The sequence below is a fragment of the Poecilia mexicana genome, unplaced genomic scaffold, assembly GCF_051168715.1.
Source record: "Poecilia mexicana isolate PSO_F unplaced genomic scaffold, ASM5116871v1 scaffold_3, whole genome shotgun sequence".
NCBI lineage: Eukaryota > Metazoa > Chordata > Actinopteri > Cyprinodontiformes > Poeciliidae > Poecilia > Poecilia mexicana.
In genome coordinates, this window is record NW_028263372.1 from 2,619,769 (window position 1) to 2,647,237 (window position 27,469).

The 27,469-nt window shown below is 39.1% G+C and overlaps 1 protein-coding gene across 1 annotated transcript in view; it reads right to left on the minus strand.

The window, feature by feature from the left end:
- Positions 1-27,469, minus strand: part of cemip (cell migration inducing hyaluronidase 1) — a 274,166-nt gene that overhangs the window by 27,436 nt on the left and 219,261 nt on the right. The window contains exons 17-23 of the mRNA XM_088004044.1: positions 23,486-23,571; positions 20,492-20,623; positions 12,425-12,460; positions 9,169-9,321; positions 8,666-8,846; positions 5,334-5,549; positions 2,168-2,379 (exon numbers count right to left, since the gene is read on the minus strand). Of these exons, the coding sequence (XP_087860170.1) occupies positions 2,168-2,379; positions 5,334-5,549; positions 8,666-8,846; positions 9,169-9,321; positions 12,425-12,460; positions 20,492-20,623; positions 23,486-23,571 (1,016 nt within the window). The remainder of the gene's footprint in view (positions 1-2,167; positions 2,380-5,333; positions 5,550-8,665; positions 8,847-9,168; positions 9,322-12,424; positions 12,461-20,491; positions 20,624-23,485; positions 23,572-27,469) is intronic.

Here is a 27,469-nt window from a genome sequence, read left to right on the forward strand (position 1 = left end):
GAACTTAATGAACCCAAATAACCACCCCATCAATGAGTTTAAGTTCTTGTCCCAGTTACTTGCGGACAGAGCAGTGGGGTGCTTCATATATCTAATATATTTACTGAACTCTGATGCAGAACTGGGAGATGTAGGCAGAAGGACGTCTTACAATACTCAACCTCTCATGGTGGGTGGCATCAACTAATTCACTCTTTGGTTACCTAGCAACAACTTGTTGAACAATGTGCGCAGTGTCAGGTTTCACCACTGTGCTTCACAGTTTGAAGCACAGTGGTGAAACAAACCACTTGGAGCAAACGCTGTCAACAAAACAGGACAAGTATTTCAGATATTTAAAACAAATAAATAAATTACTGATATTGGCCAATATGCAACGCTTATATTGTTAAAGATTCAGATTGTCTGAGGATGTGCATTGTGGGATACCATGCTGGTTCATGCTGAATTTCTGCCAGTCACACTATGCCCACACACACGATCTCCACCAACTAAAGATTACCCAAATTACGCCCACACACAAGAAATGCCCTTTATCCTACTGCAGAGATTCCAACTTGGAAAGTCAAGAGGTGGTTGTGGTGTGTGTATAAATGTGAACAAACTGTGGTGGATAGCTACACAGATTGTACAGGAGCACTGTTGCCCAGATGTTGAGTATCTGCTGCTGCCAGTATCAGCCAGAGGAGTTTAATGCAGTTCACATCGTGGCTGTTTATTAGTAAGTGCTAAGGTTGCCATGGAAACACAGTGGCATCATCACCACTTTACAGAGCAGGTTAACAGTGATTTTGTGGTAACTTAAGTGGGAGAGTGAACCAACAGACACACTCAGCATAGGTACACCCCAAGCTTGTGTGCGCTGCCCCATCCTTTACGTTCTGTTTATCCTTGATTTCAAAGCTATGCGGATAACACAAATGTTGTAGGCGTCATTAGCGACAAGGATCAATTAAAGGTTAAAGGTTCAGAAGCTGACAGCATGGTTCAGGGAGAATGAACTCATCCGAAAAACTAAGAAGATGAAGGATATAATCTTCGACTTCAGGAAAAAGAGGACAATCCATCCAGGGCTGAGCATAAATGGTGAACAAGTGGAATAGGGTTAGGGTTAACCCTAAAGGGTCCAGCAGCTTCAAATTCTTAGAAGTTCACATCTCAGAGGATCTCACTTGGAGCCCCAACAACAAATAACTAATTAAAAAAGTTCACCAGAGAGGCTTCTTTTGTCGTCTGTCCAAGGAGCTGCTGATCAGATTCTACTGATGTAAAATAGGGTCCACACTGACTTACTGCTGCACAGTATGATATTCTACCTGTACAGCAGTAGAGAAAAAGAGCTGGCAGAGGGGTACCAAAACACCACCGTGGATCATCATATACCCTTTGCCCAAAATTGATGACATCTATTCAGCCCGCCTTTTCAAAAACCAGACAAAAAGCATTTTAAGAGACCCTTTTCACCAGGATGCTGCCACTTCTCCCCCCTTCCATCAGGAAGAATTTGGTAAACACCAACCAACTCAGAAACATCTGTTCAACAATTCCTCTAAAGTAGAGGGCAGGGGACAGCCTTGCAAAAGAACCTAAGAAGCAATTAAAGACTGGAATTATGATTAGACATAAAATTGATTGACTTTTAAACATACATTTTTGTATGCAGAATGTATTGCTTCTGTATGTTTATTTAATGTATTACTACCCGTCACTGGTCTGTAGTGCAGTATTTCCTATTTTCCAGTTGACATAGGAAATCAGCCATGTTGCCATTTACTAGAAACCCGAAATGTTGCCAAACTGACTTAAGTATAGTTGGGACATCTATTAGAAATTCAACATGCAAAGCCTTGCTGAATACAACTGTCTAGTGCTTAATATTGCGAGATCTTGTTACACCTCTAATTAATACCATGAAATAAATATATCTGAGGAGGGTTAGGCTTTTAGTGTTAAGATACTTCTTAACACTAAAAGTATTTTAGTGTTTTCTACTGCCAATGTTTTAGCTTCAGCCTTGATTTTTGCTACATGCAGGTGACATCATAGTAGAATGCAAGGGTAGAAAATAAATGTCAATAATTCAAAAGTGCCTTTTCAAGAGAAGGCACAATGAAATACAATTTCATTGCTGCTGTGTTGTAAGAACAACTGCTCATAATCTACTTACTTATTGAAGTTGATGAGCCAAATGGTGACCTCTGCTGGTGCCGTCTGATCCCAGTGAACTGTGTAACCTTTGGCTAATGTGATCACTGGCTGGAATTGCTGGTAATGCTTCTTCTTTCCTAGGGCACCTTCTAATGTCAGTGGCCAGTCAGGATATTCATTCCTCACTATTTGCATGTTCAAGTTGGCAGGTTTTCGGGTTTGGATGTAGATCTGGGAAAAACATAGCAAAAGAAGTAGATGATATCCTGGAAGAACATAAAACAAAAATTTATTTCATTAAAACAACTTTGCTGAGATTTTCTTTGGTATCTGACTATCACTGTCTCAGAGAACCTCTCTATCCCCAGAAGGACAACTTAACTAGAACTGCAAGCAGGTATAATGGGTTCCTTGCCCGACCCAGCAGGTCCATCCTTCACACCGCCCCCCACACAAACCCCTCTGTTTACGCCTCCATATGCGGTCGACCAAGTCGAAAATTTTTCAGGAGGTTTTTTGTCATGAAAGGTTTCAAGCATAGAAATCCTGAAAATAAATGTTCTACCCAATATGAGCCATCCTTTGTTCATGTTCAGTCAGCTAAACTTTTATCACTTCTTTCAAAGAACTGGCCAGTGTTGTATTTGAAGAGGATTTAATACAAAAAAATGAAACTGAAGCAAGACAAATCATAGAAAAATACTTAGTATACAAAACATACTGCGTCAAATAAACATGACTTTATATAGGCTTATATGATTAAGTTAATCTTGAATTTCCCCTTAGACAAAGTTAAGCAAATTCAGACATGTTGCTGGCCGAGATAAATGTGGATTTGGCTTCATCATGTGGTCAAACAGAATTGCTGCACTATGGTGGGAATGGGTTTCTGTACAACAAAAAATCAACAAATCAAGAAAACATTTAACAAATGTACTGAAAAAAAATGCCCATAATAAAAAGTCATTATATGATACAATCTGGATACTACTGGATGTATTCAGGTACCTGGATACATCCAGGTTTCTTACTGTGGCCTAAGAAACAGAATGGCCAAATAGAATGACTATAATATGAGAACAATAAAATGTCAAATGTTGCTAAATTAACTGAAAATGTGGTTATTTTGAGTGAAAGCTACAGGCATCCAATTAAAGATGAGGCATCACTTTTCTTTTGCAGTTTAATAAGATTTGCTGAATTTACAACTAAACAAATAAAGAAAGTATACCAATTAGCAAAATCTGTACCATATACTTATTAATATTCTTTCATCAACTTAGAAATGGCTCAAACCAATAAGTAGCAGATTAAATAACTTAGTAGCTTAGATAGAGAATTAACAGTTTGCATATACAATACTAAAACATCTGTTTTATCCTTCACAGTCCTCTTGCACTCAATATCTTTCTTATGGTGCTACTGTGGGAGGTCCCAGAATATCGAGACTTTGATTGGCTGTTGTTGATTATGATTGGCAGGTGGGCCAGGAAATGATGGTCCAGATCATCAAGACGTAAAGTTCCACTCTTTTACACATCAAACTTAAAACTTATAAAGCTTTGTGCGATTTGTTTACGTTAGCAACTTGCTAACCGGCTTCCCACAGAGGCTCTAGATATAAAGTATGTGGGAACTCCAGCTATCAGCTTACATGTGGCAATATTGTATTACTACCACCTACAGCTAATGCAGGGAGGGATGGCGACTTGAAGAAGCAGCTGCAAACAACCCGCACTAGCAAAGTTAGCTACTTCACTGACTCTGTTGCTTCAGAGATGCAGGTTTTCTTCCCTTGGCTTTCTATCCACACAATGAAATGAGCACACATAAAGCACTTTGGGTTCTCTCTTCAAGTTTAGATTTTTTTTTTTTTTTTTGCATAATTTGTTTTTCTTTCCTTATCTGTAAGTAGGCGATGAAAACTTCCACTTATCACAGAAACACCACCTTTCCGTTTTAGGAGCACTTTCAAAACACACCTGTTGCTGCAGCCACAAACTAAATTTTGTCTGATTATTAGAGTACAGCCACAAACAGCACAACAGTTACCCGAGCTCCACAAGGGCATCTTACAGCACTGTGCTGTGGCAGGTTGCTCTCTATAACAGGTTAATGTGGTTCGGTTCGGTTCGGTTCTAGTCAAGAGGGAGATTCTTCGTACTATGTGCGGAGCTGCCCAGCAGCTGCGGTCATTTCTCTGCTGGTTTGCAGTGACACTCAGCAATGGAGAACCCTGAGGTTCTGATTGTGATTGACTAAATAAACCCAGATATTTTATTTTGTCTTACGGAACTTTATTGCTGGCCCAAACATAATGATAAAGACTCAGATGAGCTAATTATTTTTGCTTATTTTGTAAATATATTTACATGCTAGTGTCACGTAGTGGTGAGGAGAGAACGCTGAGACCCACGTAAGATGATGAAGATGAATTTAATGATAATATTGCTCGATAAACAGTCCAGGACAGGCAGGAGACAAGCGAACAGCTAATTGCCGGTAGCAACTGACTTACAGGACAAAATGAGAGAGTATTGAGAGCGTACAAACAACGTATGACAGCAAAAGACATACATTTGACAAGGACCCGACGAAGAACACAGACGACAAGTGAGACTAAAGACACACGGGATAATCAAGGGAATGAGACACACCTGGGAGACAATCAACGGGGAAGACGCAGAGACGGAGACACAGGAAGCAACTGAACACAAAAAACTCTAAAAATAACTACACAGAAACACGATCATGACAGCTGGCACTTGATTACCAGATTATCTGTGTTATCTTTTGGATTTAGGTGCTGTAGTCAAAAGATGAATTAACTTTATTAATTTAAAAAAATTTCAAATGAAAAATAAAATTCACATCACACCGATCTAATATTACGTAGTCCTGCTGTTTTACACTGTCGGCACAGAACGGCAGGTCAGAACTCTGACCAGCTTCTCTGCTTTTCTCGTCTTCATTTCTGTCCATTCTTCAGAGAAATTAGCTACTAGAAATGCTGCTAACTGTCTTTCAAAACAAAACTTGATCGTGTTCCTGTTGTTTCCCATAATTAAACTCACAATTATGATCTTCTGTATTGAGCATTTTGCATGCCTTGCATTGGCTGTCCACTCACTTCTGCTGGCTCAGAACCATAATTATCTGATGATAATAACTGGGGACTGACCAACCTGTGCATAATGGCCACTGCAGATTGCAGCCTTCCAATCAGGCACATCAATGCAGTCAGGGTGACGGAGCAGCCAGTTGTCTTCTTTAACCAAAAACGCTCCAGGATACTCACTAACTGATCCATCAATGTCATGGAAGATGGTTGTCTTATCTCCATCCATCTGCATCTTGTTGAACCAGGGGCCCGGTTCTCCAAAAAATACCCGAGACGTGATCTGGAGTAAAGTGAAAAATCTGCTCATATTGGCTGATCTGTGGAAAAAGGCATCATTCAAGATCAAAGGCAACACTCAAAATAAAGTGTTGGGCACCTGTACCATTTTGAGGTGGTTTTATTTTCTTTCATAAATTCAAAAATATAAAAAATACATGAATTTGGTACTTCTGTACAAAATTCACATTCATCCAAATAAGAACTGCTCATGAATCCCCCAATTATGAAATTAGCTTCACATATGAATGTCCAAAATGCTAAGCACAATTCAACTGTATAACCAGATATTAAAATACACTGAATAAAATGACATACACACATTTTCACTCACTGCGGTGAGTGAAAATCAGACCAAACTTCTCTGTGTATGATTTGGGTTAAACCTTCCACAAGTTAGCTGATGGAGTCACACCTGTGCATGTATTTTAAGGCAACACCTGAAACATACTGCTTTCTTATTTGACATGATGAGTAGGTCAAAAGAAATCAGCAAGGAGAGAATTGTGCAGCTGCACAAATCTGTTTCATCCTTGGGAACAATTTTACATAGACATAGAAATCATTACAAAAAAATAAAAAATAGAAAATCTGTTCCCCTAGTGGCCCTGGGATTCTAAGCAGCCTCTTAGTTTACTTATGCCTTGGGCCGGTCCTGCTCCTAAGTAGCGGGAAGTCCAAGAGAAGCTGCAAGGAAGATTGCAACACAACAGCATTACAGTGTATCACAAAAGTGAGGACACCTCTCACATTCCTGCAGACATTTAAGTATATCTTTTCATGGAACACTGACAAAATGACACTTTAACACAATGAAAAGCTTATATAACAGTGTAACTTTATTCTTCCCTCAAAATAACTCTGTATACAGCCATGAATGTCTAAACCACCGACAACAAAAGTGAGTACACCCCTAAGAGACTACACCCCTAAATGTTTTGAGCACTGCTTGTCATTTTCCCTCCAAAATGTCACGAGACTAGTTAGTGGGAGTGCATAGAGAGCAGGTTTTGTAGTACAGCTCTCACACTGTCTCACACTGGTCACTGAAAGTTCCAACATGGCACCTCATGACAAAGAGCTCTATGAGGATCTTAAAAGACAAATTGTTGCCTACATGAAGATGGCCAAGGCTACAGGAGGGTTGCCAACACCCTGAAACTGAGCTGTGGCACAATGGCCAAGATCATCCAGCATTTTTAACTGGGTCCACTCAGAACAGATCTTGTGTTGGTCATCCAGAGAAGCTCAGTGTCACATCCAAATGCTGTCTTTAGTCTATAGTTGCTGTAGTCAATAACATTTTCCAATAACATGTAATTACCTTGTCATTTTATTAATTTCTTGTTAACATTGTTTAACACAAAAACACAGTGGGACACTGCTGGACTGCAGGATTTCCTTCTCTAGAGGAAATCCTGCAAAGAGGTGTTTATTTCCACCTCTGTAATAAATAGTCACTGTCTGTCTCTCATCCCCCATTCCCCTCCCACCCCAGCATTGAGACACCCAGATCGATAACTATAATTTGCTTCTTTTTGGTCTCCCAATAAATCCCTAATCAAGTTCCACTTGGTTCAGAACTTGGCTGCTAATGTCATTATCCAAACCCTGTGCCATAATTACATCACTTCCACTCATGAGTTCAATAAGCCTATTACATTTCTTCTCAGTATTAGGCCTAGCCATGGCATTGTTCAATCCCCATTTATTGATATGGAAATCTTAATTGGAGGGGTGAGAGAAAGCATTTTAAAGTCAATGACACAACTTGCCACGTGTTTGTCTAAGAGAGGTGATGCTGCAGGTCGATGCAATCTACCGAGTTTCCTTAGATAGAAACTTTCTGAATAACTGTTTGAATAGAATCAATAACTAGAATCAACTGGAATGTATGTGTGACTGAAATTAAATGTTTCTTTGTAAAGTGCCTTTAAGTGACATTTGTTGTGAATTGGAGCGAAATAAACTGCACTGAAAAAAAATTAACTGAACAAGAATGAGCTCCATTTTATTGCTGTTGTTGGACAAAATTATTGGAAAGTTAGTGATTCAGCTCACAGATATAATCAGAGGTTGAAGGGTGGGATTGTGGAGTTGGGTTTGGTGGATTGATATAGCTTGGTGTCAAAATTTAAATAGATACCAAATTTATAGAAGATGTGACCCAGATGAAGGAAGTAGATAATTAAAAGTAGGGGCCCAAGGACCGAACCTTGGAGAACACCAGTTGAACAATAATGATAGAGTGAAAAGACTGAAGTTGAATGAACTGAGTGCAGCCTGACAGATAAGATTTGAACCGGCCTAGACGAGTATCAGAAATGCCCATGGAGGTGAATCTGAGTCTGGCATGATCAATAATCATCATCATAATTATCATTATGCCGACCACGTCGCGCCAGGTGACGTGGTCGGTTCTCGCTCCGGGACCGTTCCTTCCACCGTACTCATATTAAGAGACAGTCGGCAGCAATAAGGTGGTCATTTGTGACCTGGGGCAGTTTCTGTGCTCTGATGGGGTTGGAAATTGAAATGAAACTCTTCATGCAAGCTATTATTTGATTGGAGAAAATGTAACTAACAAGAACTTTGGAAATGAAGGATAGGTTAGATCTTGGACGAGATTATTGAAGTTTGAAGGGTCAAGACATGGTTTCTTCATAATAGGAGTAATGGCAGCAGATTTAAATGCTGTGGGGACAATACCAGAAGACTGAGAGGAGGGATGAGGTAGTGATGATGGAAATGATAGGGATCAGAGAAAAGTGACAGGTTTTCATGAGAACTGTAGGAAAAGTATAATGTTGACACAAGGGGAGAATGTGTCTTATAGAAAATATGCTATTAAAATAAATGACTTGACATTATTCGCAGTTTGATTATAATGAGAATGAATTGGATTTATATCAGTAAGTAAACGGTGTTAGTTTGAAAAAAAAAAGTACATCCGCAAATATACAGTTAAACATGTTGGATTACAATATAATGGAAAATAATTGCACTAAACTACATGTGATCAAACTTGGGTATTTTCCTTCAATGACTTTTCTTGACAAAAATAAACTAATTTATACAAAACTGAAAAAGCATAAATTTCCCCAGTGACTGCTAACTTACAGGAACTTGGTCAAAGGTGATGTTGGTGACGTAATTCTTTGGGCAGCTCTGCCATGAGTTGTTGAGCCTGAACCCAAAGGCACTGGTGTGTCGTCCATGCAATGCTGCAAATTTTCGAAATGTACAGTTCTGAACATTGACTGGACCATCATAGATCTGCATGCCTCGAATAGGAAAATCTCTACAGAAAAACAAAGCCATACAAATCATCTCATTAGCAGTTCATGAACAGAATTTGTGACCTTGTTTACAGGATAGTTGCCACAGTTCTATCATTATGTACTTGCATGAATATAGCTAAGTTGAACACATAATACAAAAGCAATTTATTTAATTTATCAGCCCATTGCACAACAGGCTGAAGCATCATGATAGTTTACAGTTTCACAGTTACCATAAAGCATTATTTTTGAGACTTTGTGGCACTGCAACTTGGTGTAGACTGATGCTCTTCAGCCTTAAAAAGAACAGAGTGAATTAAAGAGCCTTCAAAAGCCACCTACATTCCACGTGGCAGTGTCCTACTGGAGAAATCAGAACCTCCTGGGCCCCATATGTTATCTGGAAGAAGCGTCCCACGATTACCACTTTCACCAACAAAGAGAGAGTTCTTCACCTGCTGATGAGAACCATCATCATCTGGAAATGTTCCTCCACTGTGAAAAAGTGGAATAACCCATGATGAATCAACATTTCTGTGTTCAAATCTCCCAAGACATTCAGTTCAGAGATAAAAAGCCTGATACCTGAGGTAAAACATACATGAAAGCATCTCATTTACTATACAAGGACAGAACACCTCAATCTTAACATTCTCTATTGCTGCATGTTTACACAGTACATAATTTAAGCAGAGTTACAAACAGTTGACAAACCATGGAAATGTATTTATTAAATTCTCGTGTTAATTTAGACCTAAGAACAAACAATTCAGGCTTGTAATGCAGTAAAAGTTGAAGTTTCGGACTGTACATAAAGCCTAAAGCTGCAGTCCTAAGTTACAGTAGGCTTACAGGTAAAACCTGTCATGGATTTGTCATGAAAATTATATGCCAAGACTTGAAATTTAACTCTTACTTGGGACATAGACCTAAGACTAAATTTGGGACTTCAGACTTGATTTGGAAAAAAAAAAAACATCTCTGGTTGTTCATTGGGTATGTGACTGCAGTTTGAAGCTTAAGATCAAGTATACCTGACTCCCAAATCACAACAAAAGATGAAAAGTTTGTAAAATAATAAAATTAAAAGGCAAAAGACTGAACTATTGTAGGATCAAAAAGAAAATCAATACATGAAAAAGTGTTTGTCCATTTTCTGATTTTAGAAAAATCAGAAAATCAGTGTCACAACGACACTGTACGTCTAACCACATTGCCTAGAAAGCAACAAAGGCCCATGGCAGCACTTGTTTCTCATTCAGGACAGACTGCAAGTTAAATGCTTTCATGTGTTGTCACTAACTTGTTCAAAAACACAAAGTGCTGAGGTTTGTTGCTTGTCTGTTTTTTGAAGAAAGAGAAGTCTGAAAAATTGCTAATTATAGCAAAAAAAGTGCTAAGTTACAGTAGGACAAGTAAAACTAGAAAATTCCTGCAGAAATTTTACAAGGCATACCAAAGTGTTCCCATCAGTTTGAACCAAACATTTTAGCTATAGTTTGCACAGCTGGACTGCTCTTTACACCTGAAACAAATCGGAAGCATAAACGAGCAATACTATAAAATTTTTCATGGTTCATCAACAATGTACAATGATCGACATTAAGCCAAAACCATCGCGATATTTCTATAACTGACCTGATTCACCAAAAACAGCACAACTGAATCCAATACTCAATGAACCTCAGTCCAAGACTGACAACTATAACCTTCGCACATGTGGTTTCACTCACGGTCCACATAAAAAAAAAAAAGACAGTCGGTAATAAGAATACTCACTGCCTCTTTCTGGGCCCCGTTACTATGGTAATTAATTATGTGCACCTGGGCTGGCTCTCTCTGTCAGACAGTATGATGGAGACAGAGTTTCTATACTTGTGAGACACCCAGCGTCGGTCTCAATGTCCCTGACAAACACCATAAGCCCTAGCAAAACTTTGAAAACATTTTGCGGGAGCAGGCATGTGTATCTATGTCAAGACCGACTTTTAGACCAATAGGGCGATTTTTGTGCCCATGAGGGCGAGTTAAAAAGAGTTTTGGAGTCAGACCTCCACTGTGCAGTGTGTGTGTTTCAGAGAGAAAGATTTCTATCTCTGTCAGACACTCAGCCTCGTTTCTTTGCTCTTTTTTCTGAATTTATGTCGTCATTTTAAGTCAGAATCCCACTAAAAATAATAGCTCCCTTCTCGGCATTAAATTAGCATTAATGCTAAAGAAAGCTCCAATGTAGAAAATAACCTGTGAAGAGTCAGAAGCATGTGGACTAAGCTGTACCTGTACCACTCAGAATGTTAAAATTAATGCATAAGCTAAAATTAGCCAAAATGCTAATGTTAGCGTGAAGACTATCAGTAGCATGTGGGGAATCATTCGCATGTTGTCTGTCATTGACTTACTCCATTTAGTATACTAAACATCGCTAATAAGTAAGAAAATTAGCTAATGCTGTGCAAGACAGTGCAGTAGTGGAGGCAGTGAAATGCTAATGTTTGTGTTAATGTTAATGAACTGCCTTGCGCAGAGAAAAAAAACGTTAAAAAAAAAAGCTTAATATTATTGCACCGCCTATGGCGGTGCACTGATATGAGAGGAATATTCAGGCTTTTATTTTGAAACTTTCAGTAAGTTTCATTTTAATGACCACTCTAATTCAATGTGTAACAGTGGTTTGTTTAAACCAGTCACATAAAGCCCACAAGAGTAATAACCTGATGTAAAAATTGTCAAAGCTTTTATTTTGAAATTTTCAGTAAGCTTCATTTTAAATGGCCACATTAATCCAATGTGTAACAGTGATTGGTTTAATCCAACTATATAATGCCCAAAACAGCAAATAGTTCTAAATCCCAGCTCAGCCCTCCTCTATAATAACTGAGTGTTCCACCATGTTGTAGTTCTGACCTCCTGCTCTGCCCTCTGTATTAAAGTGTTCCGCCATGTTTAGAACTACAGTCTTTGTAGTCCAAACCAGCAGTTCTGCCTTCTCTGTGTTCTGTTGCTATAGCGATTAAGCCTCTGCTAACTGCCCTGTGTGTGAGACAGAAAGGTGGAGAAGGATTTCTGTCTTTATGAGACACCTAGTCAGTTTTGATGAAAAAAGGCTACGCAAGGCAGTGCACTAGTGGGGGCAGTTAAGTGCTGTTTGTGTTAATGTTAATGAACTGCCTTGCTGCGCAAAGCAGTTCACTATCCTGAGACAAAAAACGTACTTAAGTACTTTTTAAAGTACTTAAGTACTTCTTAAATGACTGTTCAATATTTTTTGTTTATGTTAATGGTTATAATATTTACTGTAATGTTAAATTATTCTACTCAGCTATAGTTGCTATAGTGATTGCTGGTATTAAAAGAAAGCAACAGAAAAAAAATAGAACACCTTTGCACCTTTCCCCAGACCAAATCCCCAGGTTAGACAGCACTTTATGTAAAGTGTGTATCTCTCTGATTTGGAAAGTCAACTGAGCATTCAGACCTATTCCAACCGATGTGACCATTCTATTTAGAAACTTTAATACTGTATTAACTACCTCCATTCCTCAGCGCATAAAGAAAGCAAAGGGAGAGAAAGAATGATAGAATATATTGAAAGTCTTACCTTGCAAGAGTGAGACCAATGCCATTGTCAGCAAATCTAAAGAAACGACAAAGTTAGTAAGATGAACAAATTGGACATAAGCTCAATAGCTTTATTGTAAGTTTAAAAAGGAAAGGACTTTTTGGATTGTAATTGTATGATTACACAACAAAATAAACCAGATATGCAAAACAGTTAAAGAGGAGTAGGCAGAAGTAAAAACTAAATTATTTACATCTCAAACAAAATATAATTGTCATAATGTGTTGGTTAAAGAGGACCCAAACGCAGAGCAGCAGAGGTGTTCAGTAGATGGTGTAGATTTAATGAAGATGATTAACAAAAAACTTTTTAAAAAATCCACAAGGGGCCGGGGCAGAACACAAGCCATGAATCCAAGTGGAAAAACAGCAAGGCGATTCAAGGAGAACACGAGGCAGAACAGGAAGTAGCGGGAGAAACCAGCAAGGAAGGAGAAGAGACAGGGCCCTGTCCCAATACTCGCACTCCCACCCTTGTTCCTCCTTGTGTCCTTCAAATGCACGTTCATGTTGAAGGGTCAGAGGTCATAGTGTGTCCCTCCCACATTACCACACCCAACCTTCGCCCCACCCATTTTGGGTCCTATTTCCGTGAAGTCCGCATTTTTACTAAATTTGGCAAAGTGTGTTACCAACAATTCACTACTCAAAACGTAAACTAACTGAAGAAAGTCAAACAAAATGTTACAAATGCAAGACAAATTTCAGATCTTAAATTAGGATTTGAAATTTTAAATGTATAAAGATTTGAAATCTCTATACATGTTAGTATAAAGATTGTTTTTCTTCTTTTGTTGCAACATTTAAACACTCTCTTAAATAAAATTATTCCACTTTAAAGATGGAGGTTATTTTTTAGATAACAGTATTTGTGTAAGCCAGAGGATTACACCATAATATAGATTTCTTGTGTAATATCCACTTTTGAAAATATCTTTCTAAAACATTAATGAAGTCACAATTGACAAAAGGTGTATTATCTCAAAATCTCAGTCAAAAAACACACAGGAATCATTATTTAATTTGAATTTCTTTTGCAGAAAGGGAAAACTTTATACATAATCATGAAATTAATATCTTTTTTTTGGGAGTGAAATAGAAAGTTATTTGGTTCTTATTTTCTTCAGAGATATTATGATTTTTAAACAATTGTTTTCTTCTCAGACTAGAGGAAAAGAAACCTGATGTAGAGTTCCTGATAAATTTCTTTTAATATTTTTGGTCTATAAAGTCACAACATTCATAGATTCTTTTAAAAAGGACATTTTAGTTCCATTAGTCTTTTAATTTTTCAAATGTAGCATAAGCCCTTTTTTATTTTTTTATATATGACATATGTTTGTCCTTAACTTGATCTTTATTGGCACATTAGCTCCACTTCATACCAAACTAACTTTTAGCTGTATAAAAGGGTAAAAAAATCATTTAGCTCCCCTTATGTATCAGATCAATCAAATCAATCAATCAAATTTTATTTGTATAGCACATTTCAGCAGCAAGGCATTTCAAAGTGCTTTACAACATTAAAAACAGAAACACAGAGTCATGAAACATTGAATAAACAGTTAAAAAATATAAATAAATAAAAAATAAAGATAAAAACATTAAAACTTGCACCCCTTTTCAACCAGGGGGGGACGACACACGCACCCCTTCACACTTCCAAGAAGGGGGGACAGCACCCATAACGGTACGCACCTCTCCGGCCACATCATAAAAAACTAAACACAGAGTCATGTAACACTGAATAAACAGTAAAAAAGAGGAAGAAAAAAAAATAGATAAAAAAATAAAGATAAAAACATTAAACATTAAATAAGAAAGATAATGAAGTTGAAGAAAGAGAAGAAGACAAGGAAAAATATCTCACTCTGTCAGACATTAATGATAATAGGAATGATTTAACCAACATGGGGGTTAGGATTATGTCATTGGAAGAAGATTTCTGGGCCTCTGTGCTTTGAATAGGGAGCAATACATCAGGACATGTATAGATAGAAATGTCGAGGCCATGGAGCAATGCATGAACACAGCCTTTAAAGAATTTGAAGCTAAAGTAGTAGATTGCTGCAATGAGATAAAAAGTGGAAGGCTGAAATAGAGAGGTTGTAGCGGGCTAGACTCTCTACAGCTATTCATTCCTTTGATAGTGTCAGACCAAGTTTCCCTGTGCCATCTGATCATCTCTTCTACCATGAGGCCTACTTTCCCTGAAACATCTTCTCCACCTTTAGCCCTACCTGTACAAAGACTACCACAAGGAAGCCTTGGACCTTCACACCCTCAAAGGAAGGATCAAACTATTGCCTACATCAATCCAGGAACGGTTTCAGTCATGCCATCAACAAACAGTGGGATGGTAGACTTCACGGCATCAACCTCCCACCTGACCGTTTCTTCTTCAAAACTGGCTTGAATTTAAGAATGCCTTTTGTGCTGCCTTTCTACCTCCAGACTATCTTTCAGAAGTAGAAGAGAAGTTAAAAGACATGGTCCAGTTGCCAGAGCAATGTCTGAGAGACTTTGAGTATCAAACACTGTGTCTAAGATGGAAGCCGGACATCAGTAAGACAGAGTTCATCTCACATTTCGCAGACATAGCTACACCTCTTTATCAGCTGTTCAAAAAAAGATGCAAGGTGGGAGTGGACAGTGGACTGCCAACATGTGTTCATGATGCTGAAGAAGGTTTTGGCAGATCTTGCCCAGTAGCTCTCCTAAAACCTTCTCCATTAATTGTTGAAAGGATGCACCCATAATGGGGCAGCCAGATTTCGAGTTACCATTCAAAATTCATACAGATGCCAGTGATGTTGGTCTGGGGGCCGTCCTGGTCCAACCTACCCCTGATGGAGAAAAAGTTATTGCTTTTGCTTCAAGATCATTGAAAGGAGCAGAGCACAACTACTCCATCTCTGAGAAGGAATGTTTGGTGGTTGTTTGGGCTGTAGAAAAGTGGAGACATTTTGTAGAGGGTACAAAGTTCACCATTTACACCGACCATGCTGCCATAACCTGGGCATTTAATTGCCCCAGAACCAGTTCTAGGTTAACACACTGGGTGCTGAGGTTGCAAGATTTCAATTTTGAAGTATGATATAGAAAAGAAATGCAAAATGTAGTTCCTGATGCGCTGTCCGAGCAATGCCTACTGACCCGGCTGGACCGGCAAATGTAGCCCTGAATTTTGCTAAAACCTTGTTAGGCTTACCCCTATCATTAGCAGAAATCAAGGAAGCTCAGGAAAAAGACTCAGACCTCATGAATATGGTTCAAGATCCGAGATACCAGAGACCTGAGAGGATCCTCTTCTATAAAGTTCACAATCTCTGGCATAGGAAAATCCCACTTAAAGATGGCATGAAATATCAGCTGGTGGTTCCCAAGTCTTTAGTTCCTCAGTTTCTCCAGTACTTCCTTGATCGTCCATTGAGTGGACATCTGGGCAGGCTAAAGACACTTCTCCGGCTGTTGGAGGTTGCATGGTGGCCGTCAGTCCGTAAGGATGTGTGGACTCATGTAAAGAACTGCAGATTGTCAGAAGAACAAACCAGACAATTGAGCTCCAGCTGGTTTTCTGCAACCAACACCTCTGACTGAACCCTGAGCAAAACTTGGGGTGGACTTAATGGGACCTTTTCCACTCAGTAAAAAAGGAAATGTCTTCCTTTTGTGGTGATCGACTACTTCACAAAGTGGGTGGAAATGTTTCCTGTAAGAGTCAGGAAGACACAGAAGCTCATCACTATTCTCTGGGAGGAGATATTTACTCGCTTTGGAGTTCCACAAAGCCTGGTGTCAGATCGTGGGCCCCAGTTTACCAGTCAAGAGATGTCCAGTTTTCCTCTGCATGGGGGGTAAAACACCATTTTACAACCAGCTATCATCCCCAATCTAACTTGACTGAACGAACTAACAGAACTATCAAAACAATGATAGCCTCATTTGTTGGACAGCATCACAATCTATGGGACCAACATATTTGGGAGTTCCGTTTTGCCATCAATGGTGCTCAACATGAAACCTCAGGGAAAGCCTCTGCAGAACTTCAAGGGCCATTGGGGAGGATGATAGCCAAACCACCATTACCTCAGCAAACCGTATACAAATTGTTGGAGCGACACAATGAGATGAAGGAAGAAGTCAAACGGAAAGTTGGGATAAGTCAAACCCGACAAGCCAAATACTACAATGCCCGGAATAGGGGTGCACAGTTCCGGCCGGGAGATTTGGTCAGGGTCTCATCCCCTTTCCAAATATCAAACTGTTTTGTAGAGCAGTTGCTGTTATGTCATTGTTAAAATTATTCCTAATTTCCACTTTTTCAAACTGATTTTGGGCAGTATCATGCTGGTTTTAGGTGTGGTTGAAATTAGTTAATAAAAAGGGGCGTGCGGCGGCGCAACCAGAGAGGAAGACCCACACTGTCAGATCTGTGCAGCGGTAGATTTGACTTGATTGAATGTTTAAAACAAGTAACAAATCAAAGAAAAGACATAAAACGGCAATCAAAGTTCGCCCCAGCACCGCAGATCATGCGCTTTAGAAACTGGATCGGAGCTTGCACCCAGGAAATGCCACCGGTGCGAGAGGACGGCACCGAGGGGAAAGAAAGATGCTCCCAGTGAGATCTGGACTTTACTTTTCTTTTTGCAGATTTTTGGTGGTACCCAGGCTAGTGCAGGGGGGGTGAGGGGGTTATGGGTGCTTGAACACCTACCCCTTTTGCTCCTTGCCCCCAAGTGCCCTTTTGGTCAAATTTATTTATTTTTTTTGGTATTATTATTTCCTAAGCCCTCTTCTGAAACATAATAACATGTAGTAAAATTATTTGTTTTTTTGTTGGAGTTTTTTTGTACAACATAATAAGCCGGTCACCTTGTTACCTTTGATCTTTTGCCCATGACACATGACGCAATTACCTCTCACACAGTGAGATAAGGCGGCTAACTGGTGCTCAATGTAGAGAACGTTCTAGGAAACAGAACAGTTTTTGGTGAATTAAAAAAAACAAAAAAAAAACGTTTTGATGAATAAAGTGGAGTAGACTTGCTACTTGTCAGATGACGGAAAACGTTGAACGTTGTATCGTTTCTGCTTCAATACAACAGACACTGACAGGCCTCTACGTCTGCCTTTCTCTGAAGAACTACTGAGTGGGAGGAGACAGCCAGGTGAGGAAAAACTGTTCCTATCTATCGATTCAGTATTTTTATCATACAGACATTAGGCTGTTGTTGTGCTATTAGCTAGCTGCTAGTTAACGACTTTGCTAGCAAAGCAAGACAACTAAAAAGCTTCTTCCCTGTATCGTTAATGATGGCAGTCATTCTTCAGTATCGCTTATGCAGTAGGGGCACATCGCCCGTCCAAAACTTATCATCTCCATAATGGATATATGTCCGATCTTCTAATTTCCTTTGCTGCATAATGTATATTGCATTTATTCTAGCGTTAGGTAAATGTATCTTGAAGGAGAATAGCACTTAAATAAAAGTCCAACAAGGATATTCATTTAGAATTAAATATAACTCGCCCTGAATTACCATAATAGATATAATGTATGTAATAAAAGTGTGTCATTAATGAAGGGGAAAAAACCCAATCCAGACTTTAAGTAAGTTTAAGGTCTGGTTCACAGAGTATGAAGTTAAATAAGATTGTAATCAAAACTTTTGGAATTGTAATGATTTATTTTTTAAAAACTCTTTAAAAAATAAATCATTTATGATTTATTTTTTTAAAACAAAAAGTTTTGTTTTTAAAAAACTTATTTTTAAATTAAATAACTCATTTTTGTCTCGTGAACTTAAAAAGTTATTTGCCAAACAAACTTTTATTTGCACACATCAGAAATCTTTTGTTGTGATTTTAGGCCCTGCCCATGACATCATGTGAGAATCACAAGCAAAACTTTGAGTCACAAACAAAAACTTAGAATAGCAAGAAAAGATTTATGACAAGAGCAAATAAGTTTGTTTTTGCAAAAAAAAAATTCACTTCATGAGACAAAATTGTGTGATTTTAATTTAAAAAAGATTTTTTAAGCTAAACTCAGTAGGCTTTTCTCATGGTGACATGCATCAACAATTCAATATTTGTTTTTTTCTTTTTTCTGCAGTTCCACGTTAAAGTTTGATGCAGCTCTGATTTCCTGAATGGACCATCTTCATCTCCACTGCAGGTGTAGCAAACAGGCAGCTCTTTTTTATAGATTACAGTCCACTAAAAGGTTGCATTGTGCCCTTGTTTATATTTTTAATAGTGTAATTCTGTAAAGACAAAATATGTCTGGTGGTCCAACTCTGATTTACAATTTCTTGCTAAATTGCGGGTTTGAATATTGCAATACTTTCCTATAACAAAATAGACCTGCAGAAAGAAATTATTAATAAAATATCTTACAACATATAGTTGTATGTTCTATGTAGGGTTAGGGCTAGGTTACCCTATCTCACAATTCTGTAATTTATCATTGTTTACTAAACTCTGAAAGCTGTGTGGCTTTGTTAATATTCTGTAATAGAAGGAGGTTAGATGTGCCCTTTTTGTTTTTTTAAGCACCTGCCCCTTTAGTGGTTTCTGCACGGCCCTGGTCTGCAGAAGCGCCTTTGCATATGCTAGGCTATTCGTATGCTAAGTAGAGTTGTTAACGACTCCCGCCAGCCCAACTTATGTGACTCTGCAATCGACAGTTTTTGACTCCCATGAGTGACAATGCGCTTCCCCGCTAGCTGTTGGTAGCTGTCGGTCACGAGCTCACGGAGTCAGTGTACAGGATGAAAAATGCCACTTTTCGTGTAGTTTTTCTGACCGTCATGCTCTTCCTGGTGAGTGTTGGTAGCTGTGCGCTGCTTTACCTACTATCTGATCTCTCCGAATGTCTTTTTTTCCTGCAGTGAGCCTCGATATAGTCAAACTCTATCAAGTGTTTGTTTTTTAAATGCACGCAATGCGCAAACTTCCCCATTCACTCTCAGAGCATTATAGTTCCACACGACATCGCTTAGGATTCGTTGCTGCGCATTTGCGCAGTGCGAAGGAAAGAAGGAAAGAGGAGATGAGCTGCACATGCAGGCTGTGAAGTGAGATACAGTTGATCGGTTTGGTGATCGGCAACAAGAGACAGTGATCGGCAATCACCAATCATACACTTTTTCACGGAAATCGGCCGATTATAATCAGGGGCTGATCGATCAGCACACCTCTAATGGTAACCAAAAAATATATAATATATATAAAAAAATTCTAATTCAATTCAAAAGTATTTTATTAAGCTCAAAGGAAAATTTTATGTTGTAGTTCATTAATTCAGATTCTTCAAAGAGTAATTGAAGATGGTGATGACTGTTGGGAGGAAAGAACTCTTGTAGTGGTATGTGTTACATAGACCACTATGTGTTACATAGGCCACTATGTATTACATAGGCCACTATGTGTTACATAGGCCACTATGTATTACATAGGCCACTATGTGTTACATAGGCCACTATGTGTTACATAGGCCACTATGTGTTACATAGGCCACTATGTGTTACATAGACCACTATGTGTTACATAGGCCACTATGTGTTACATAGACCACTATGTGTTACATAGGCCACTATGTGTTACATAGGCCACTATGTGTTACATAGACCACTATGTGTTACATAGGCCACTATGTGTTACATAGACCACTATGTGTTACATAGACCACTATGTGTTACATAGGCCACTATGTGTTACATAGGCCACTATGTGTTACATAGGCCACTATGTGTTACATAGGCCACTATGTGTTACATAGGCCACTATGTGTTACATAGGCCACTATGTGTTACATAGACCACTATGTGTTACATAGACCACTATGTGTTACATAGACCACTATGTGTTACATAGACCACTATGTGTTACATAGACCACTATGTAACACAGATACATTAAGCGTATGTATATGTACGCTCGTATATTGATTTAAATACATCTTTTGTATAATTACTTCGGACAAACATGCATTCGTTTGGTCAGAATAATAATTAGAATTTTCATGTATTGTACTCACTGGCAGCCATCAAGCCACACATCTCCTCCTCTCAGCCAGGCTCCATGATCCTGGTTTTTGTAGGCTATAAAATGACTGACGATTGCAGGAACTCTGGGTTTGAAGAGGTCTGCATCCTGGTGTGGGCTATACCTATGCAATGTTCCAAAGTAGCACAGTGTGATCATTTAGATTGTCATTGTAAGTCATGCTGTCTTGTCAGAATCATAACTTTTCCTGCTATGTTCCCTCCACTAGTTTCTGACTTTAAGTCCCAGTATTATTGCTGTCTTGCCTTGCCCATGATAGAGATCTACTATATTTATGACATCTGGACTTTGACCCTTGTTACAAGTTGCATCCTCTGCCTTCTACTAATAATACTGACATCTGTCTCTTTGTGTATAATTATTGCCTGTTTATTGAAGCCCAGACTGAAGAGGAGCACTACAATGATCTTTAATAAGGACTTCCCCACCTCATGTGACCTAACGATACTTTGTGAGTGAAGGCATGCAAATAAAGACCATTTTTCCCTTGGTACATTCTAGTAACCAGCCTGCTTCCTTTCTTTAAAGTGCTGTAAGTACTCTCCCCATTCATTTCCTTATGCATGTGAGATTACGAGCTCGTACATGTTGATGGTACACATGGCAAAGCAACGCAGCACAGAAGGTTGTCGTTATCACATCCCATTTGTTGGTTTCACCCAGAGTGGTGGAAAATCTTTGTCTTTCATGGTTGTTGATCACTCCCCGTGTATCAAGCCCATTTGCATTCCTTGCAAACAGAGCTCTTAGCTTACCCAGAGAAGACATGAGCTTGGTGCTAATGCTACTGTTGGGGTCCATTGAAAACAGCAAGCTTTGTAGCTAAAATTCATAGATTAGATTTTATTTAACTTATTGTCATCTGGAGGGACTCAGAGTAGAAATGCTGCTTTTCTATGTCAAGAGAAGCCAGTTGAGGAGGCTCAAGTATCTGGTTGGGATGCCTCCTTGACAGTCCCTGGTGAGGGGTTCCAGGTACCCAGAGGAAGACCCAGGACACGCTGTAGGGGTTTATGTTTCTCAGCTGGTCTGGAAACACCTTGGATTTTCCCTGGGGAGCTGGCTCAAATGACTGAGGAGAGAGAAGTGTGGGTCTCCTTGCTTAGGCCGCTTCCCAGATAACCGGAAGACAATGGATGGATGGATTTATTGTCATCACACAGGACTTTGAGCAATATGAGATTACTAATTCAATTCTACTTAGAGCTTTTACAAACAATCACAGCAAAACCGGGTAGAAGAGGAGACATTCTACTTAGTATGTAGATGAATTGGTACTTCTAACAGCCCATCAGTCTTTTTGTCTTTGACTTTACACTTCTTTTAATATCTCCTCGATGGCAGTATGATAAACAGCTGCACTAAAGCCACCAATCACAGCCAGGAGGAGGGTTTTAGTGCTGTCAAGCACTCTCGTGTACACTTTGCTCACACCCTCTCCCTTGCTCTTTGGTACTCTACAGCTAGTTTCCTTCAATAGAGGGTGTCTTGAATGCTCTAGCTAGTTAGCATAGGCACTGTTGATGGTAGATAAACAGTTTTCTTCTAGGGGTAAGTTGCTTGTATGCCATTAGTACATTGACCATATGACTGTACCAGTGCTAGGACTTTCCTCTTGGCTCTGATTAATTGTTTTTGACTGAGAGCAGTACATTTCTGCAGATGGAAATAGTAGCACTGGCATAAGTTGGAGGGCCATGTTTTTTTCATAAATGATCTGTGTCATACCATACTGTCATAGCAGAGAGACAGTATAAATAAATATGTAATGAAAAAAAACAGGGATGGAGGGCTTGAAACCAGTCTTGACCTGTTTTTTTTTTTTTCTGGTCTTGAGTTTGGTCTTGCATTGTTACGCCTTGGTCTTGGTCAACAAATTGGGTCAAGGCTTGTTTGAGACTCTTCTGTCTTTGTCAAAATTACGAAAACTTACTTTCTTTTATCTTCACCTGCAGAAGCACAACAAACTAAATGTTAAATAAAAGCAACAGTGATGAGATCGCAACTGCATCTCATCATCTAAAAAATACTCTATTATTGCTAATGACCACAAAATCTTGTTGCATGTGAATATTTAAGCACCAGAAGGCATTTGGTGCTTTGATTTAAAAGAGTGTATCTGTGTGTTCACATTTGGTCTAGCTTTTGTCAATAAAAAGTTAGACCAGCTACATATATTTTTAGAACGTTGAAATATTTATCGACGTTCTACATATTTGGTCTCGCAACGTTGGGTCTTGGACTTGCAAAGTGTGATATTGGTCTTTGTCTTGGAAGAATTGGTCTTGACTCCATCCCTGTAAAAACATTTTTAAAAACTTACATACTGCAGATTTAAGAACTAAATCCACTTAATGAGTTGGTAGAATTGATAGATTGTTTTGCTTGTAAGGGTAACTTTCATGGACAGAGATGTATAAGACTAAATTGTGGGAAAGCAAAGTAAACTGAAAGGCCTTTATGTGTAATTTGTTTGTATCGCTTTGTTTATGTGGATATTGAACTGAGTTTTTTTTGTTGTGAATTTGGAGATAATTGTAATCAATAGCATCTCAGCATGTCATAGACTCTAAGTATCCCATTAAAAAATAAAAAAAAGAAATAAAAGAAAATGATGTTTAAAAATCTCACTCAGCATGTAGGTTACGTTTAACAGGGATATAATAAGTCTATTAATTTTGACTATTCATTAGTTAATCCATGGCATTGGATGTTGTAAAAACTAATACTCGTCTCTGTTGAAATTAGTGGCGTAGGTATGTACCACACTGTTGGAAGAGGTGTCATTTATTCTTTGCCAACATGTACTGAAATTATTAACAGGAAAGTGTGATCAAAAAATGTGTAGTCATTGCCATACATGTGGCCACACATGAAACTTACATAGGAAATAAATAGAAATATTTAATTATACTAAGTTACATCCACAGTTTGCTGAAAAGGAAGACTGTTAGGTGAACCTAACCTGGCTCCAATTAGAGACAGAAAGGGTCTCTTGTCCTTGTCATTGGCCTCTGTAGTCTTCACTCCATTATCAAGGATCATTCCAGCCTAAAAAAAAAAAAAAAAAAAAAAAATCAAAATATATTTTAGGTATGAAAAATGGTAAGAATAAATGATTATGATTATAGCTACAATATTTAAATTACTTTTATAAGCTCTGTGTATACCTTTTACACACAAAGCTGATATGTAAGTTTGTGCATATTATTACCACTTAAACTAAAGTAAAATATAGGCTTTATTCTGAAAGTATTTGAAATTATAAATTTTTTTTTTCATATTTTTCTATATTCAGACTATATATTGTATATCAAGAAGTTTAAAATTAGCATTAAGTCTGAAATTAGCATTTTGTAAGTAAGTAAATATAAATATTTTGATAAGATTTTTCCATGTAGAATTGAGAAGTCGATATCATATGCATCAGCTCCCACTGTACTGTGCATGTAGCCTGCAGAAAGAAAGTAAAAATGTATTATTCTATTTACGCTTTAAATGGAATTTGACTAACAAAATTATTTACAACTCGCAGCCAGTGCAGATCACCTCTCTTTGCCTGGTACACACAGGTTTGCAGCTTGATCATCCCAACCCAAATGTGAACCCTAGCTACAATGCTGCATATAAGCTACATAATTACTTCACACTGTACGCAATCATGAATCACACTGTACCTCTTACTATCTACATATCTACATACATTTTTATATTAGCAAGTGTGAATTTTATGAATTATGTTGTCTGAGCTATCACTTTTGAGTCAGTTTGTAGTACTCATGTTCCTTGAAAATGCCCCTTGGAGACAAAGTTATTTAAATTGAATTTAAATCTGTTGCACATTCCTCCATGTTCAGTAGTGGGTGTGGGGATCCACAGACCTGTCCTCCAGGACATGAGGATGTCACAAGGAAGATAAAAGCAATATACACCCAGTAAGCCCCCACACACTGAGCCCCAAAACTGCCCGAAGGGAGATGCAGCGACCAGACCACATGCTCTGCAATTTTGTGTCTAGATCCAGTCATGGACACAGAGGCCCAAGGTCACACCACACCTCGAACGGAGGCCTGACAAAAGCCAGATCATCTGGGCTCCAGCAAGCAGCTGCCAGGATGAGCTGGCACATACCCATGTCTAAGACACCAAGAACCACTGGGTGGTGCAGGCCCAGGGAGAAGCAACAGAGGAAGGCTGATAGAGTCCACCAAAGACCGGGCACCCAATCAACCCCACACCACAGACCTGGTGGCATCTAAGTATGCTGGCAGTACACCTTTCCCATACAGCACACCCCTATCATTGTCGGGTGACCCCCTCAGGCAGGTATGGCATCATGATCAGAAGTCATGATCCAACAACTTCAATGATCCCAGAGAACCAGACCGCTGGAATCTGCACCTTAATGCCTGAAGCCCCACCCCCCACAGCCCAGACTCCAACAAGATGGCCCATTCCTCCTCTCGGTTCCATCCTCAAATGGCAAAGAGAGAACCAGGGGTGAGAAAAGACCCAACAGCTTCTTCTGCCCACTTAAATATGTTGTTGATGCATGTTGTTATACAGAGAGAATGGAGTGGATGGGGGCGTGGCTAGCACAGACATTCCCCCATATAGTATAGTGAAACTGGGACCGGGGGCCACAGGACCATAGAGATGAAGGATCCTCCATGCACCCAGGGGTGAAAGTAAGGGGGTACGGTAGGGTACTACGTACCCCTAAAAGACTTAGTGGGGATATGCAGTACCCCCACTAAGTCTTTTAGGCTAAATAAGCTAAATAAGAGAGGGGAGCGGCTGTCTGCTGTAGAAAATCAACGGGTTCACTGTGCAGCCGTGAGTTCACCCACTAATCAGCTGTGACTGATTAGTTTTTTGAGAACAATCTAAAGCACAACTTAATCAATTAATAAATAACTTTTTTCCCATTTCATATTGTTTCTGAACTGTTCCTGTTTTACTAGAGCAGGGCTGCAATACGTGGATCGTGGAAGGTTTTGAGTTGATCTCGGCATTAGGAGACAAACTGAACGCTGCCAGGAGGCTGAGACCAGCAGGTCCTCCTCTGATTGGCTTAAAACGTTCCTAACTTTATTAAAGAACAACAACAAAAATCAACAAGACGTGTTCAAATTAATGACCCAACAACAATAATAATCACAGTAATTCTTGTTTCAACAAGTTGTTGCGCAATTCTGTGCGTTTCGGTTCCATTACCAAAATAACGAGCAGAGCAGGAGTTTAAAATGAACTAATCAACCACCGCTGTGTTCAGGGAGGATTATTAATGATCACAAAATAAATATAGAGCCTGAAAACCTGATAACGTAACGACTGAATGCTATGTTTTTAACGTAATCTCTGGTCGGCTTGTGGAGCGCAAGAGGTTGCCATGGCAACGGCTGTGCTTAAATGCCAGAGAGAGACGGAGAGTAAAAATGTGCGAGTGGTTTAGAGTTGATCACCTGTTCAGTTATTTTACCTTTCTTTACCTTTGCTGTGGCTCATCACAGCTGCTGTAGTTTCTGAACGTTCAATAAACGACAAACTTGGACTAATTACCTCGTTCTTTGTGAGTAAAACGTCATTTACAACAAACACCAAACACAGTAAATATGTTTCATTAAGTATTTAACAAATGGCTTCTACCGCGATAATTATGTGAAATTAAATTAATTGTCTAATATAAAAAAGTAGTTTGGTGCTGTCGGGCTCAGAGTCTGAGAGGCTTTTCCTTTATCAAACAATTTTTTTTTGCCTCTTATTTAGTGGAAATATTCATGATGAGATTTTCTCCAAAATGAACCTATTTCAACCTTTATAGCTCCACTGTTGAAAATGAGAAGCTAACATTCACAAATGACAGTGAAATAAAATCCAGTCCAACATCTGGAACCTGTTGGAGGAAAAATATCCCAACTTCAGAAGATGAGCTTTAGCCTAACAGCTCTGTGGTTCCTCCTGTCAGTATGAGAGTCATAACATGATGGGTGAGGAGGAGCCATGTTAGGAAGATGAAGTGGAAGCTGCAGGATCTTCAGAACAAACAGGTCATGATGCTGGGCTACTGATTATCCGTCTGTCTGGACACAGGATCAGTAGAACCAGTTTAAAAGCTAAAATGAATGGTTATATGCCAGACATGGAAAACTGGGATGCTCTCCATGCCATGATGTTCAGGATTTAGGTCTCATGGCATCTCAAGGTGTCAACATTGCATCCAGTGGGCTGAGAGAAATACAGCTTTATTTTGTAGCAATTCAAGAGCTACCAGCTTTTATCGCTTTGCCAAAAAATTAATCAACACAGAAACTCCAAAGCACAAAAGAAGCTATATATATATATATATTTTTTTTTTTGTCATTGTATCCCCAAGAATTTAAAACTATTTTCACCCCTGCATGCACCACAGTGGCGCCTGCACCCCAAGGCCATGCATAACTGATGATGAGATTGAGTAGTGGTTGGGGATGGGAAGGCCACTCCTTCACTCAGCTCCTTCACTGACCCCAATAGACCCCCGTTTCCGGAGACCCACCAGAGGAGGAAGGTACCAATACATCCATCTAAGGGAAGGTGGCAGCAGCAACATCATGAACAGGCACAAAGCCCTGAAAACCAACTGGCATTGGGGCCAGCAACCCAACCCCTTAAAACCATAAAGACCCACAAACCCAACCCCCAGTATAACATCCAGCACCCACCCTAGAAGAAAACCTTCCCCAACCCTAAAATTTTGACAGCTCTGAGACAACATAGGACACACAGGCTGAGTTCAACTAACCCCTTCCTGTGGAGCTATCCGTCCACCAGCAGAATTCTCCCTGCACCCCTCCTAAATCAGAGCACACCAGCATAAAATGCCCCAAGAGCTACCAATGCATTTTTTTACTTGCTGAACAAAGTTTAATGTTCAATATCAAGGTGTTTTTTGGTGGACCTCTAACAC